Raw genomic sequence first — 14,143 nt, forward strand, 5'->3', positions numbered from 1 at the left:
AAACAGGTGGACAGGATGAACATGATACAGTAATTATAGACATTGCATTAGCATCCAAAAGAAGCACCTCAAAGAATAATTATTAAAAATAAAGCAATCCAAAACAATTAAATGTATCAAGAGGAGCACTGTGTGTTTTCCCATCTCATAAATCCTTGTATTTCTCATTTTCCTCATTCTCCTCTCATTCTTACATTGTATCTCTTTGCTATTGTTGTAAAGACCTCCAGCTTAAATGTTCACACAATGCTGCCTTTGATGTAGGAGCTTTATCTCACTTTCCCATGTGTCCAACAGCAGCATATATCAACTTTATCTCCTCTGCTCATGAGAAAAGCAATACTCTGATGTCTTCTCTTCAAACTAACTTCACATGGAATGAGACATTTATACAATAGGCCTCACAATGGCCATTGCAGTGACTTAGCATCAACACTTGTTGTGTGTATCCTCAGACGCAATCACCGTTATATATTAGAAGCAATCTGTTTCATGTTCTATTGCTGCTGTTGTTGCAAGCAGCAAAGAGGAAAGAGGAATGCTGATGACATGATAAGGATGACATCTCAAGCTTTTGAAGAAGGCAGCAAAAGGAGCGGTGATGTGAAAAGCAAGACGAGTGCCACACAGGGCACTGAGCTGAGAATGTGGCTTGGGATCGCAGTTCTAATTTCTCTTGCTGTATGTTTGGCTGTGGAGGAGGCAATCGTTGATGAAGGAATCCCTTGCTCAAAGTACCAGCTAGCTTTCAACCATTCATGCTATGAGTTTGTTAGACTCCAGCGTACCTTCACAAGTGCCCAGAGCTGGTGTGAGAGAGGAGGAGGGCACCTTGTCTTTATTGAAAATGAGGAAACTCAAGAGTTCTTGCAAAAACATATTGCAGAGGATCAGGAATGGTGGATAGGACTGATCTCAAACTCCTTGCTGAATGAAACTACTGACGGTAGGTGGTTTTGAAATCACGTCTTCTTTAAAACTGTATCAGCCCATGATGCTTACTTAACATGATAACAAATGCAATTAGTCCCTCTGTAGACATTGCTGAGAAGCCACTGTCTTTTGTTGCTGTAACTTCAGATTTATATTAAGATGTTTTAATTGCCTGCTTCACTTCCCAGTTGCATGTTGTCACCCTTTCCATTGGATCTTGTGGTTGTGTGAGCACATGGTGAATTAGATCAGCTTGCTGACCCAGTGAAAAAAATGTGCTGGGTTAGGTCTCCAGTGGAAGAACAAGCCAAGCCAATTCATCCCATTAGGAGCAAGATCTGATGCAAGGGAAATGGTGGAATCTTGAGGGTGGGAGCACAAGGGGAAGTGGCGGTGTCTCTTTTAGTGGTTATATCAGGTTAAATATGAAATGTAATTGGAGATCCCTATGCAGACAAAACCACCTCTTCTTCAGTAGGAGCAGGGCTGCAGTCCTGCTCTGCAGGGTCTGAATCTGTAACTGCGTTATGGTGGAAAATAAATATTTGGGACACGATTACTTTGTTCACAGGGTCAATGATTTGGCTGGACACTTCAAATATAAACTACAGTAACTGGTACAATGATCAGCCACCTCCCTTCTCATCCACATGCGGATACATACTGAAGAATGCCAACTATCAGTGGGGTGTGACTGAAAATTGCAGCCAGGAATTCGACTTCATTTGCGAGTTTGGTAAGATACATAACAGCTGGAACTGAGAAGTGAGCATGCCATGTTCACAACTGTGCCTAAATTGCCTTGTTGCTTTCAAAGTGGCTGAGCGATAACTTAATAAAGCTTATTAAAAGTGAACAAGCAAAAAGCCATATAACCCTAGCAGGTGCTCTTTTTCCAGTGTGCTGATATAAGATCTGATCCAAGGAAAGAAAGAACCCTGGGATCACTGGGAGATGTAGGGACTCAGCAACTAGCCATTAAGGTCCAGGTTTCCAATAAAGGGCTAGTAAAATAGAACTGGATCTAAGAGTGAATCTAAATGTGTCGCAGTCCATGTCTACAGCAGACATAAGCTAGCTAGCTTAAAGCCAATTGAGCAGTGCATAATAGCATGGTTGCAAGAATAAACTCCCAAAACACCATAGTACCTGAGCTAGGTGGGACCTGTATGAATGCCCTGTAAACATACTCTTAATCATAAATATGTGCCGAAATAATTGTCATTTGTAACTGAAGCAAAAATACAGTCAGGCTTCCAGAGACACCACTCCTAGCAGACTAGAGTAAGCAAAAGTGAGAGCAAGTGTTTCTTGTTTCTTCTCAGACCCTTCCATGAGGTGAAATTCGGGGCCTTCCCCAGGATAAGGAAGAAGACAGGAACCTGTCCTTCCTGGTGGCATTTCAGTGCTCAGACAGAAAATCTACAGACATGGTGTCCCTTAAATCGTGACTTAGAACAAACAGTCCTGGAAAGGAATGCTGACAATATTGTTCCATTCAACATATAGATATGAGGGGAATTAGTGTTCCTCGCACTTTGCACGTAAGCCAAGCATTTTAAACTGTAACTAGAACTAAGGTCATAAGCACTGGAAGGACAGTCTGGCTGTAGGCTCACTAATATAAAAGATCTTCGAATCCAGTATGCAAGTACAGGTTATCACAAGCCCTAGAATTGCTACTGCTCTGGTCCAGTACTGTACTACTTCTGACATAATTAACAAGTCGTTCCACAATCAGCAAAACTAATAAAGTTTTGTTTCCTGTCCTTGATTTTCTGTTCCACATCCCCCCCCCTCCTCCTCAGCACTCCCAGTTCACTCCCATATCCCCAGCACATCCCACCTCTGCAAATACTTTTCCCTCCCCCAGCTCCCTCGCCTGCAATTCTGCAGCTGCTCCAGAGCTCCAGTGGTACCTGCTCAACAGCTGAATCCCACATCGTGGAACAGATAAATGTTGGGTTATAATCCCTATTCCAAATACAGGCACTGATGTAGCTCTTTCTCGTCTACCTAGCTATTAATTTTCATGAATTTTTAGGGTGTTTTGAGGTTTATATCTATACATCAAATTTGGCTGAAGATAACTAACATTAACAATGATTGGGGGATATGATGTTGGCAGATGGCACAATCCCTTAAGCTTATTTTGCTTGCAAAACTAGACTAAAATTATTTTTCCATTACAACCATGGTAGACAACTGTCTGTTTGTAAGGAAGCTATCACCTGTTACCATAGGATCTAACTTAAAGCCCATTAAATTCAAAGAGTGTTTGCATTATTGAGCAACCACGTTCTACACTACATCCATCATTCCATTACCCAGGAAAGTGAGAACAGATTGAGGCAATTATAGCCTTGTTTTCACTGTCTACAGCCCATGTCCATTAATACACACGCATATTTCAATAACAGAGTAGACTCCTCTATTACCAGCTTGGTATGCAAGCGATTAGATCCAATATTCCAAAGAAACAGGGACAATATTTTCGTTTGTTTCTCTGGGTGTTGAATGTTTGGAAGTTCCCGCAACCTGACAGTGCTTCAGTTTGTCTGTGTAGAACAGGTGTAGTTACACTTTCACGCACAGCTACTCTGAGGCTTGGTTCACATTAACAACGAGTTTGAAACTTCAAATGAAATGCATAGGTAACTGCAAATGGTACCACTATTTGAATTTAATATCTCTGAATACTGATAATTTGTCTACTTGATCATCTGAGATAGCTATATGTGTACAAACAACTCACCAGGCAATGTTCTGCCTTCATCCTTTCTTGGCCATCTATCCTAGCATTATTTGTGTTCCTCAACGCAAGTAAAAACTTCCTTCTTATTATTTCTTATTATTTCTATCCTACCATTTGGTGCTCTGTGGGTTAGCAATTTGTTGCAGTAAAACTATATGTATTGAACCAGGGTTTGTACACAGGAACACAAGCCAAGTTCTGCACATTTTTCCATGTAAAAGTTGCTGAGACAGCAAATACTATGGGAACTGTCTATACAAAGTAAAGAATAAAGAAATGCACGAGATGATAGTCCGTATTAGAATTTAACAGCAAATTATTTTTCAAGCTTATTTAGAGAGCTCTAATCTGTAAACTGATCATGTTGCTATAGTTACAGCCAGGCTTAGATTTAGCCTTTAAATAACAATAGCACACAATTACTGCAGTGTGAACACATTGGCACTGTTAATCAAGGTACTTAAGGGCAATGATGGAAACAGCAACTGGAGGACAATGTATTTGAACCCGGGACAGCTGAAACAAAAACATTCTTTTGCAACACTCCCATATGAGAGCAGTCTTTCGCATCCTCCTTTTCAGGGTATTAAGTATCCTGATTACTAAAGGATACTAAGAATTCTGAAAGATAATTAACTGTCCCAGATTAATCAAAGAATGAGGTGTACGAATTTAAAGATGTGACCTTACTCTTTTGAGCAGTCCTGCACAGTCAAATGTCACGCAGGAACAAAGGTGTCTCTGTAGCAGAAATGGGATCAGGTCCCATACTTAATATGCAAACTATTCTCCAGAGCAATTACCTGAATATCATGTAAATCACACACTGCCACAAGGCTCTTTTGGAAGTAAGGAGTAACTTTAAACCTTGCAGTACTGCAGGTCAAGCAAATGCTGTGTTTTCCACAAAAATATGGGGTTTTTAAAATTAAAATATTCTCAATGTTCTCAATTTTTTGTTTAAGGCAGTAAAAACATAAATCTATTACTTTGGATTTAACAAAATGAAAAATATTTTAGGCTTTGTTCTTTTTTCCCCACTTTCTTAATTCTTTAGCTTAAAAGGGAGAAGCGGGAAGAAAGAGAAACCACAAAAAAAAAAAAAGGGATACACAGGAGAATTGTAGCAGGATTTTTCAGAAATTCAAAAAGTTACCTCTGACTTTTTTTCTCCTATTAGAATTTGGCCAGAGCATTGCTTGTGATAATTACAATGCCACTGTACAGTGTGGATCAGGAGAAGTTATTCAAATTGGAGAGAGCTTCTATGGACGGAAGACCCCTCACTACTGTGTATCGGAGACTCCTCTCCAGTATGATACAGATGAAGACTGTAGCTGGATCAGTGTCAAAGACGAAGTAGCAGGTAGTATCTTATAGCATTGCTTGTTAGAAGCATAGAGAACATGCCTGGTCCCTAAACTACTTTATCTTGTATTTCAGTAGAGTTAGTGAATAGGAAAGTGGATTATTCCTAAAATGAAGGGATTCACAGAGAACTACTGACATGGAGGAGGTTGCCACGGGAGGCTGGATGGAAAGGAGAGATTTTGCGAGGAGCAAAGATTCAGAGGAGAGGGGGAGCAAATGGAGAACTAGAGTTCCTCTGACTGTGTGAAGGAAATATGTGGGCACACCGATTCCTTGATGAACTCAATGGGAGACCCTAGGTTTGACAGAGATGGAAGAGAACACATGCATACAAACCTAACTCCGAACCAGGAGGGGTGAAAAGGCTGGCACCCATGGGGACGGGAGGGCAGGAGGGATCTGCTGCTGCCTGCCATGTGTCGAACACTCATCCTGCTGGAGCTACAGGGCTCGCGGCTTGCCAGACTAAACAGTGACTATGGCCTGTCCCTACGGTGATTCTTTGGGCTTCCAGCCAAAATTAAACAAAACTAACTTATTTTTTTACCTTCTCTAATTCAGCTTTATTCCAATCAAGTGGAATGGTGCTAAGAAATACCAGGCAATAAGCAACACACCAAAGTCAAAGTGATGTGGCAGTTTGTCTAGAAATCGGTGACACGATATTGCTCCCCCTCCTCTTTTTGTTTCTGTTATCATCTCCCATCTGAGCTGTTATGACAGTCAAAGACAAAACCCACTAGTTGATATAAAAACGGTCCTTCTTTCTAGGCCAATGTCATGGTCTTCAGGCCTGCCAGGTGGCAGCAGATGGCTTTTTCTTTGGAGATCCTTGTCCAGCTTCTGGAAGCTATTTGTCCATTCAATACCACTGCAAGGAAGGTAAGTGGGAGGGGGCTGTCAACACCAAAAGCCTGTTCTGCTCTTTGCTGTAAAACTGTGACCATTGATATTTATCTTAAAAATCACTGCTCCATCCTCGGGGAAGAACTTGAAGAGTGGTGACCACTAAAAATAGGCATGAAAATGTTGCTTCCCTGTCCTACCCGAGGGTTTTCGATAGTATACAAAGCCAGGAAATTCAAACACATAAAGCACACTTAAATGAAATTATGTTCCCACAAGAATCTTGACCAGTAGGTACGGAAAAGAATCAGCTCCCTGTCACACCGCTAATGCACTCAAATTAGCAGCAGAATCAACTCAGTTTTGGAGAAGGCCTGCTCTCAATACATGAAAATTAATTGAATTATGTAAGAAATGTAGACAAACAATGGCATTGAATTCTGTCATTATGTTTTACAGGTCTGCAGCTGGTTGTAACAGATACATGCTTTGTCTTTGAAAATATCACGGTCGGTTTGAACTGGCTGCTCTCTCCATACTCTGGCAACCTTTCCTGTATCATTAGCACTGGAGATGGCCACACTATCGACCCTTACTACCCTCTAACGTAAGATATATCCTTCATGTATCATCAGACAACCAGTAAATTTCATTGCTTGCTTTTTATTGAATGCTTCAAGTCTCTTAAATGAGATGTTAAAAATTAACTAGATTAATAATAGACCATACATACAAGACACTTGGATTCTGCAGAAACTTGTTCTGAAATGAATAGAAAATTTTTTGTCAAGTTGCCAACCACAATCTTTCTTCTGCTTAATATGATTCCTATTTCTTACTAAGGGAGTTTATTTCAGATCCTAAGCACACAAAATTACTGAAAACATGTCAGCAATTGCCAAAGAAACAGGCAAGCATTATTTTCTTAAGTTTAAAGAGTATTTTTTTGTAACATTTAAAATAATACAATGGCATTCTGGAGTTTTTTGTTTATTTTCGTTGCATAAAAATTGTGTCTTTAAAGGATCAAACATTTTTTTCTGCTAGATTTAAAAATCAGATTTTGTCCTAGTGCTAGGAATGACAGAGAATGGCTCTAGAAATTTGTTTGTCTACTAATGCAATCCTACTTGACTCAACTAATTAACTTATTTTTCTATGAACTAGAAAAATGAGAGTACAAGAATAAAACCCAAAAAGTAGTAACATACTAGGAATAGTAAACATTCTTTCAGAGCTACAGACACGGGCCTGTAGCTCTAAAGAACTTGAAAAAAAAACTTTGATAGTGAACCTTAAGGTGAAATATATTTGCTCGCTGTAAGCAGAGGCTGGTTGTTTTTATAAGATGCCCTTTAACTAAGTGGCTTGCAGTCATGCTCATCTGTTTTTCGTGTCCAGTTTGATACCCACTCTTACAGGGATTGCCTTTTCTGGTCTGGTCTTGTCATTGGCATTTTTTTAAGTCCAGTTAGAAAGAAATCTTTTTCTTCATTAAAACAGCTAACGAAAAATATCAAGAATGATATGTCCTGATCTTTGTTTGCATTTACTAGGAGGTATCATGACAAGAATATAAATAGTTCAGAGAGAATAGCATCAGGAATATTACTTATTTGCCTTCCACGGTGTATGCCATTCAAGAAAGATATCCTTAGCTTCTTTTCACCATGTCTCTATGCTTGTTAGTAATAATAGCAGCTACCACAAACTACTTTATATCCATTCATGTCTTACTGCTATCACGACTGGAGCTGCACCAGACCCAGGAGGGAAGAGACATTTTTGCCAGCAAGGGCAAGTATAAAAGGAGCTGCACGTACATAAAAAAAAAAAAAAGAGCAAGCAAGGGAGTGCTCTGACAAAATGCTGAGCAGCATAGCTTCCACGGATATATCTGAGAGGGGAATTGGGAATAAAAGACTAGAGAAATTAAGGGCACCGTTACATGTGCATAGTCACATGTCTACGCTCAAAGCCAACAATACACAGACCAAATCTAATGCCACGTGTTATTGCACTATGATCTACCTACTTTACAGCAAAATTTATCCATCCTTATAAATACGCTTTGAGAATGATGACCCTGATATACATCCTTAATGCAACAAAAGAACAATCTTCAACCCTAAAAATTCTATGTAAATAAATGAGGGATTACAGTGATTGCAGGAGAGCTCAGTCAGGTCAGAAATTTGGGAACTGTGACCACTGTTATCATGCAAGGCTAAGAACTTCCCAGGACAGTCTTCCACAACAAGCAGCTGTTCTCTTTCTATTCTAGACCGGTCAGCAATGTCACGTATAGATATTTATCTCCTGGAGAATTTATTGTTTTTGTGGAATGCACCACCAGCGAATGGCATGTGATGGCACAGAAGCGGGTGACTGTTGAAGATAAGATGGATCAGCTAAGCATTACTGGGTGCTATAGCCAGTATGAATCTGGGAACAGCTCTCTCTGCCGTACACTGTATGGGGAGTTGCTGTGGATTCAAGTTGAACTCAATGGAGGTGAGGCTAATTACTCTGCATGATTTAAACGGCAGGCTAAATACTATGCTACCCATGGGACAGAAGTAGGATTTTCATTATGCAAAACAATACTTCTTTTTAATGAATGCTTTCCCTCTAATTGTTTCATTTTGCAACTGAATGCTCTCAGGTCCATTGGAGGGGTTATTTCCCAGAGCTATTACAACACCTCAAACATAAGTATAAACCCTTTTTCCCTCTACACAAAGCTGACAAAGCATGGGCATAAGTTTAGTCACATGAATCTACATGAATCCAGTAGGAATATATCCATAATTGAAGTTAAGAATCCACAGAAACACTTCTCTGATTGAGGGTAAGAAGATTTCGTGTCATTTTTTTATATATATATTTTGTTCTCACTTCAAATTCCTAGCATGCACATATATGCTTAAAAAATAAAATTCAGTAGTGTATATTTGAATTCTCTTGACTGCCCTAACACTCCCAGTGGAAAACACACGTGATAGACTTCCATAGGGAGCCTAGAGGGGCACAAAATCCTGCATTGCCACAGTGTTCTTAATGACTCCTTTATAAATACCTGAATGCTGCACAAAAAACAGCTAGAATTGGACGGCCTATTACGCAAGCTCTGAGAAATTCTGAACTGTCTTTTTGCAGGCAATGGAGTGACCTACATGATATTAGCAGATAACATGACACTCGCTGAATCCTGTGTAAAGGAAGGAATGGTCTCTCACAATCTGACACTTGACAGTGCCTCTCAAGAGCTGCTAGGCCCAGGGATACATCAACTGGAAATCCGAGCATCCAGCAACACAACCGCATCGGAGATCTCTGACCGCATTGCTGTTCACTTAATTGAGCCGGTATCTGGTCTTCGGGCTGCATTAGCTTCTCATGCTCTGCAGCTGGGGGAGAATTTGGAGATAAATGTCTCTGTGTCTCATGGTGCCCCAGATAAGCTGAAGTTTGAGGTGATTGGATCTAATGAAATGCACTCTCACAAAGATGACGGCCCTCATGGGGAACCTCAAACGTATATCGTTCCCATGCGCTCTGAAGGTACAGCATGCTGACATCTTCTGTATTTCTAAGACACTCACAACTGGGTAGAGGAGTTCACATAAACAGTCACAGCACCCTGGGGTAGGGGACAATAATGTACAGCTGAATTTGATAGCTTTTCTGGCTGCTAAAACTTGGCCTGTAGAACAGTATGAACTGCATGGTCTTATTGACTTGTGAGCTAAAAATACTGAAACTGGCAAATGGGTTCTCCATACAGAGACTGAAAGCAAAGCTTCACCTGATTTTTGCAATAAAAAAGACATAGTGAACCAGGGTTTATTTTTTCATGACACGGTCTGATTCAAGTACAAATGATGACATTTTCCTGAATCACAAAGCGTTTTCCTCCTGTTTGTTCATATGTGTAACTTTTCAAGTTTACGCTCCTTTGAATTTTACACTGCAGTAATTAATAGCTTGAGGAGTTCTCAGTAGAGATGACAAAGAAAAGGGGAACTTTTCTGTGCGTCAGTCTCCAAGACGTATTTTTTCTTGGACTTACTTTGTATAAGCTTTTTAGTAATTTTTTCTTTCCGTTATTAAGCAATCAAAGCCTTTAAAATGCAGCATTAGGGAGATTGTCCTTAAGAGTTAATTCAGTGGCACAAGATAAAAATGTTTCCTCGTCTAATGAACTATTCAAATCCCATGCCAAAGCTGGAATGCTGGAAGCTAATTATGATTTCATTTTGTGTTTTAAAATTATTCAATATTAAAAGTTTTATTGGGTCTCCCTATACCCATTTGAACATCCCTTCCCTTCAGGCAGAAATTTTCAAACAAGACAGCTGGTCTCTCAAGATGCCTAAACTCATTTGGACGCCAGTATTAGCACACGTCTTGTTTCCTGTGTGGTAATATCATAGCCAGCTGACAAAGAATAGCATTGCAAGTGCTAGGACAAAGGCACCTGAGTAATTAAAAAACTGAGATAAAGGGGAAGAACATTCCTTGGAAAGCCTTTCAGCAGTGGAAACTTCTCAGAAAAGCCCCAAAGCTCTTAACAGAAAAGAATAGGATTTTCTTTACGAATTGGATTTTATAATCCCAAACATGATGGACAGGTCTCACTGCCATTCTTAACTGGCCATTCGTCTTCTCTAGGTACTTTCCTTGTGAGAGTGGTGGCCATGAATGCCTTTTCAAACATGAGTCTGGATCTTGGGTTCATCACTGTGTTGGCAAACACTTCTCATAAAGAAGGTAATTGCATTAATCTGACAGTGCTGGTTTTGCCACGTAAGTGTCTTTTTGCAATCAGAGCATTTCACGGAGTGTTTATGGTTTGCATCTAGTAATTGCTTTCCTTCCAGCAACAGTGCTGAAAACTTGTAGAGGCTTCTTCCTGATGAAGGCAGATTCCCTGGCTTTATGACTACTTCCCTAAGTAGTCATAAATTAGCATCACTCTGTATATGTTGCATATTGCACCTTTGCTACTTGTCCTAGGAATAATTGGTGAAGTTTATGGTTCGGGACACAGCTCTGAAACCAGGAAATATTTGCATCACAGCAGTCTCACAAATTGTTGTCAGTAAATGCTTCTAGATAGCTCATCCTTGCATTTACAAAAGCAGCTTATACCGGGAATCAACTGACTTCAGTACTAATCCTATTGAGATTATTCCAGTGCTTTCCCTCAGTTTTTCTCTGTACATCAATGAAACTCCGTCAACTTCTGTGAATTAATTCTGATTTACACCAGTATGTTTGAAGAATCAGGATCATCTTCTTTATAGTATGTGATCAGCTTGTTGTTACAATTTTACCTATTGTAAATAGACTGTTTATCACAGCTCTAGAGTGGGATTCTTATAGCCCTATCTTTCAGGCTGTCAGTAGTCAAATTCTGTGTATTTAAATCATATTCTCTGAGGATGTCTGAAGGCTTTACAGGTGCACTAGACTATTCTGCTCTTGTTTGTATTAAGCAGATTCTGCTAAGGAAGAAGGTAGCTCCAAAGCAAATACCCAAAAGACAAATGTAAGTATTATTTAAGGATCTTTCTTTAAAATTGAAATGCTTAGAATTTTTTCTTACCAGTAAAAGTGCTGTATAAGATATTGAAAAGAAGTATTTGCAGCATACTAGATTAAGGACTAGATTTTCTGTGACATATAGGGTTTAACATAAAATCTACACCAAAAGTCTCTGAGACAAATGTGATTATAGACATTCAATCTACAGTTCATAAAAGCCTGCAAGTAACAATTACAAGATTAGAAAAAATGAACTTTTCACAATGATTCAGTTTTGGAAGTTGACATGTGCTTAGATGAATTTCTAAATTATCTACTTGACTAATGGAAACCTCTCTTTGAGGGGCTATACTTCAAGCAGGGTTTAATATATTTTTATATCATTTCTAAGTGTTTCCTGCTTCTGTATTGGAATGTTTAAGTCACTTTGCAAAGAAGAAATTTCCAGTTTATGGCAAACTGAGAAACAAATGATACACCAATTGCTAGCAGTTGCACAAATTTAAATAATAAAATTGCCAGATATAATATATTGTTGTTATCTTAAAGGACTAGTTTTTGACTATAACACTAGCAGGCAGGTGTCTGCTATAGGAGACGTGCTGTTTCACAAGAAGCATCATGCTTTACAGATTGCCTGTAAGAATATAGTGCATCAGAGGAAAATAAATCTAATTCAAAACTAAGTTTATCACAGTTTGTTGCACAGAAAGACATATTCAGCTACATCCTCTTTATCTACATCTGTAACGCATCCAATTCAGATAAAAAAGGAATGTGCTAGAAGATGTACTAGAAGACAAATGATTGTCCACGGGTTAAAAGTCTTGGTCCAGAAGTGGAAAATTAATGGGAATTAGTTTCCTAAGTATCTGCATTAGTTTTGAAAATGGGAGCTGGGTTCCTAAGCCACTTAGGAGTTTGGGAGTATTTTGCCACATAATTTCTCTGTGCCATCTTTTTCTATTACCATAGCTTCAATTTCCATACCACCACTGATCGGGGAAAGACCATTTAAACTATAGATCTGTTTACAGTGATTTGGGGTCTAAACTCTCAGACCTTTTTCATTATAAAGAAGCAAAATACATATGTGTTTATACATGCTTCTGTCCTAACTGATACACTTACTTATTATTTAGGATCACAAAAGAAAAAACAAAATATATATTAAACCGAGTCGCCATGTGGACCCTTTCACAACTGTTACGCTTGGCTGGCCAGACAACAACAATAATTCCAGTTTTCTCTGGTCCTGTGGTATGTGCATCTCCTAAACTTTTCCACCAACTTCTATTTGACAAGTAACAAACTCACTGTCATGTCAGATCAAGTGATGAAAATCTGCCTAAAGGATGGTTTACTTTATGGCTTTAAAGTTTGCCACTCACTGTACTCAAAGAATGTCCTTCTACCTTACCATGGTTTTAACACTGAACTAATTATGGTATATAATATGGCATAGTACTCAGTTTTTGTCTTGTCCCAAAGGTGGCTACTCCTAGGTTTCAATTTTTCAAGATCTGCCCATCTTAAGCTCTCACTCTCATAGTGAGAACTAATCCCAAGTGACTTACATAGTCAGGCATTTGCAGGCACATGTGCCTCAATAAAACAGCAATAATTAGCATCAAATATGATGCAAAAACATTTATGGCTGAAAACTGGATTGAGATTCAGGACATCTGTGTTCTGTCCCCATATTTATCCCTGGCCTAATACATTACTTTGAAGAGTCTGTACTCTGAGTACCCACTTTTTAAATAGGGTTCAGGAAACTTGTTTCCTCTGTAAAGCTCTTTGAAACTTATGGCAGGAAAGTCCTTTATAAGAGACACAGGATATGATGATGACAATTCTAATTATAAAGGAAATGTTTTGCAGGAGCTTGCTGGCCTGAGTGGAATGAATGTGTGCAGCAACAGATAATCCCAACCAACCAAACTGAGGTGCAAATCCCACCTTCCTGCCTTCCTCCTCCAAAGTCAGCAGTGACTGTCAGGGTTACAGTCCAAACCCACGATGATGAAGAGAGGCAAGACGAGCAATGTCTCTATGTCACTGCAAAACAAGAACTGCAACTAGAAATCAGGTCTGTTTTTAAACCATAGTATTCACTGGTTAATATGATTAGTACACAAATATAGTGCAAGGCCACAGTTTTCAATAATAATGACAATTAAGTGATAAAGTACTTACTGTTGTAAATCTATTTATACTTTACCATCATAGGAATTACAGACAAAATGGGTCTTGCTGCATTTTCCAGTCCACATTTCTGAACACAATCCTCTTATAAACTGCATAACATTCTTCCCAAAACCATTTTGGTTTTTTGACCCCACTACATCCTTTCAATGTTGGAGATTTCCATAAGCAAACCTCATTGAAACAATGGGAATAAAAGCCATAAGATATGTCTGAAATTCCTATTAGGTGCCCAGATACACATTACTGCTTTAAAGAATCTGTTCTTCGAGAATCTAGTCCCTTATTAAAGAACAGTGGCATTTCAATGATCTGTTAATATAATCATTTCATGAGATTAAATAGAGCCAGGCTTCATCTGAGAGCCTGAATCAGTTTTGCAACGTAAATAGTTTGTGGGATCTAGGCCTCAGTCATGTTGAAAGTGGAGATCAAGGTTCCTAAATCTCTTGCTTTAAAATTAAGCATTTAGCTATTTGT

At 39.0% G+C, this 14,143-nt stretch overlaps 1 protein-coding gene across 1 annotated transcript in view; it reads left to right on the forward strand.

Annotated features, from left to right (window-relative positions):
* The first annotated feature begins 558 nt into the window (after window positions 1-558).
* The window catches only part of PKD1L2 (polycystic kidney disease 1-like 2), a 39,909-nt gene continuing 26,324 nt past the window's right edge, over window positions 559-14,143 (forward strand). Inside the window, exons 1-11 of the mRNA XM_009890393.1 lie at window positions 559-946; window positions 1,505-1,669; window positions 4,869-5,054; window positions 5,831-5,941; window positions 6,365-6,512; window positions 8,190-8,419; window positions 9,065-9,469; window positions 10,580-10,678; window positions 11,410-11,459; window positions 12,598-12,715; window positions 13,340-13,547. Coding sequence (XP_009888695.1) covers window positions 559-946; window positions 1,505-1,669; window positions 4,869-5,054; window positions 5,831-5,941; window positions 6,365-6,512; window positions 8,190-8,419; window positions 9,065-9,469; window positions 10,580-10,678; window positions 11,410-11,459; window positions 12,598-12,715; window positions 13,340-13,547 — 2,108 coding nt within the window. The remainder of the gene's footprint in view (window positions 947-1,504; window positions 1,670-4,868; window positions 5,055-5,830; window positions 5,942-6,364; window positions 6,513-8,189; window positions 8,420-9,064; window positions 9,470-10,579; window positions 10,679-11,409; window positions 11,460-12,597; window positions 12,716-13,339; window positions 13,548-14,143) is intronic.

The sequence above is a fragment of the Charadrius vociferus genome, unplaced genomic scaffold (assembly GCF_000708025.1).
Source record: "Charadrius vociferus isolate BGI_N301 unplaced genomic scaffold, ASM70802v2 scaffold498, whole genome shotgun sequence".
Classification (NCBI taxonomy): domain Eukaryota; kingdom Metazoa; phylum Chordata; class Aves; order Charadriiformes; family Charadriidae; genus Charadrius; species Charadrius vociferus.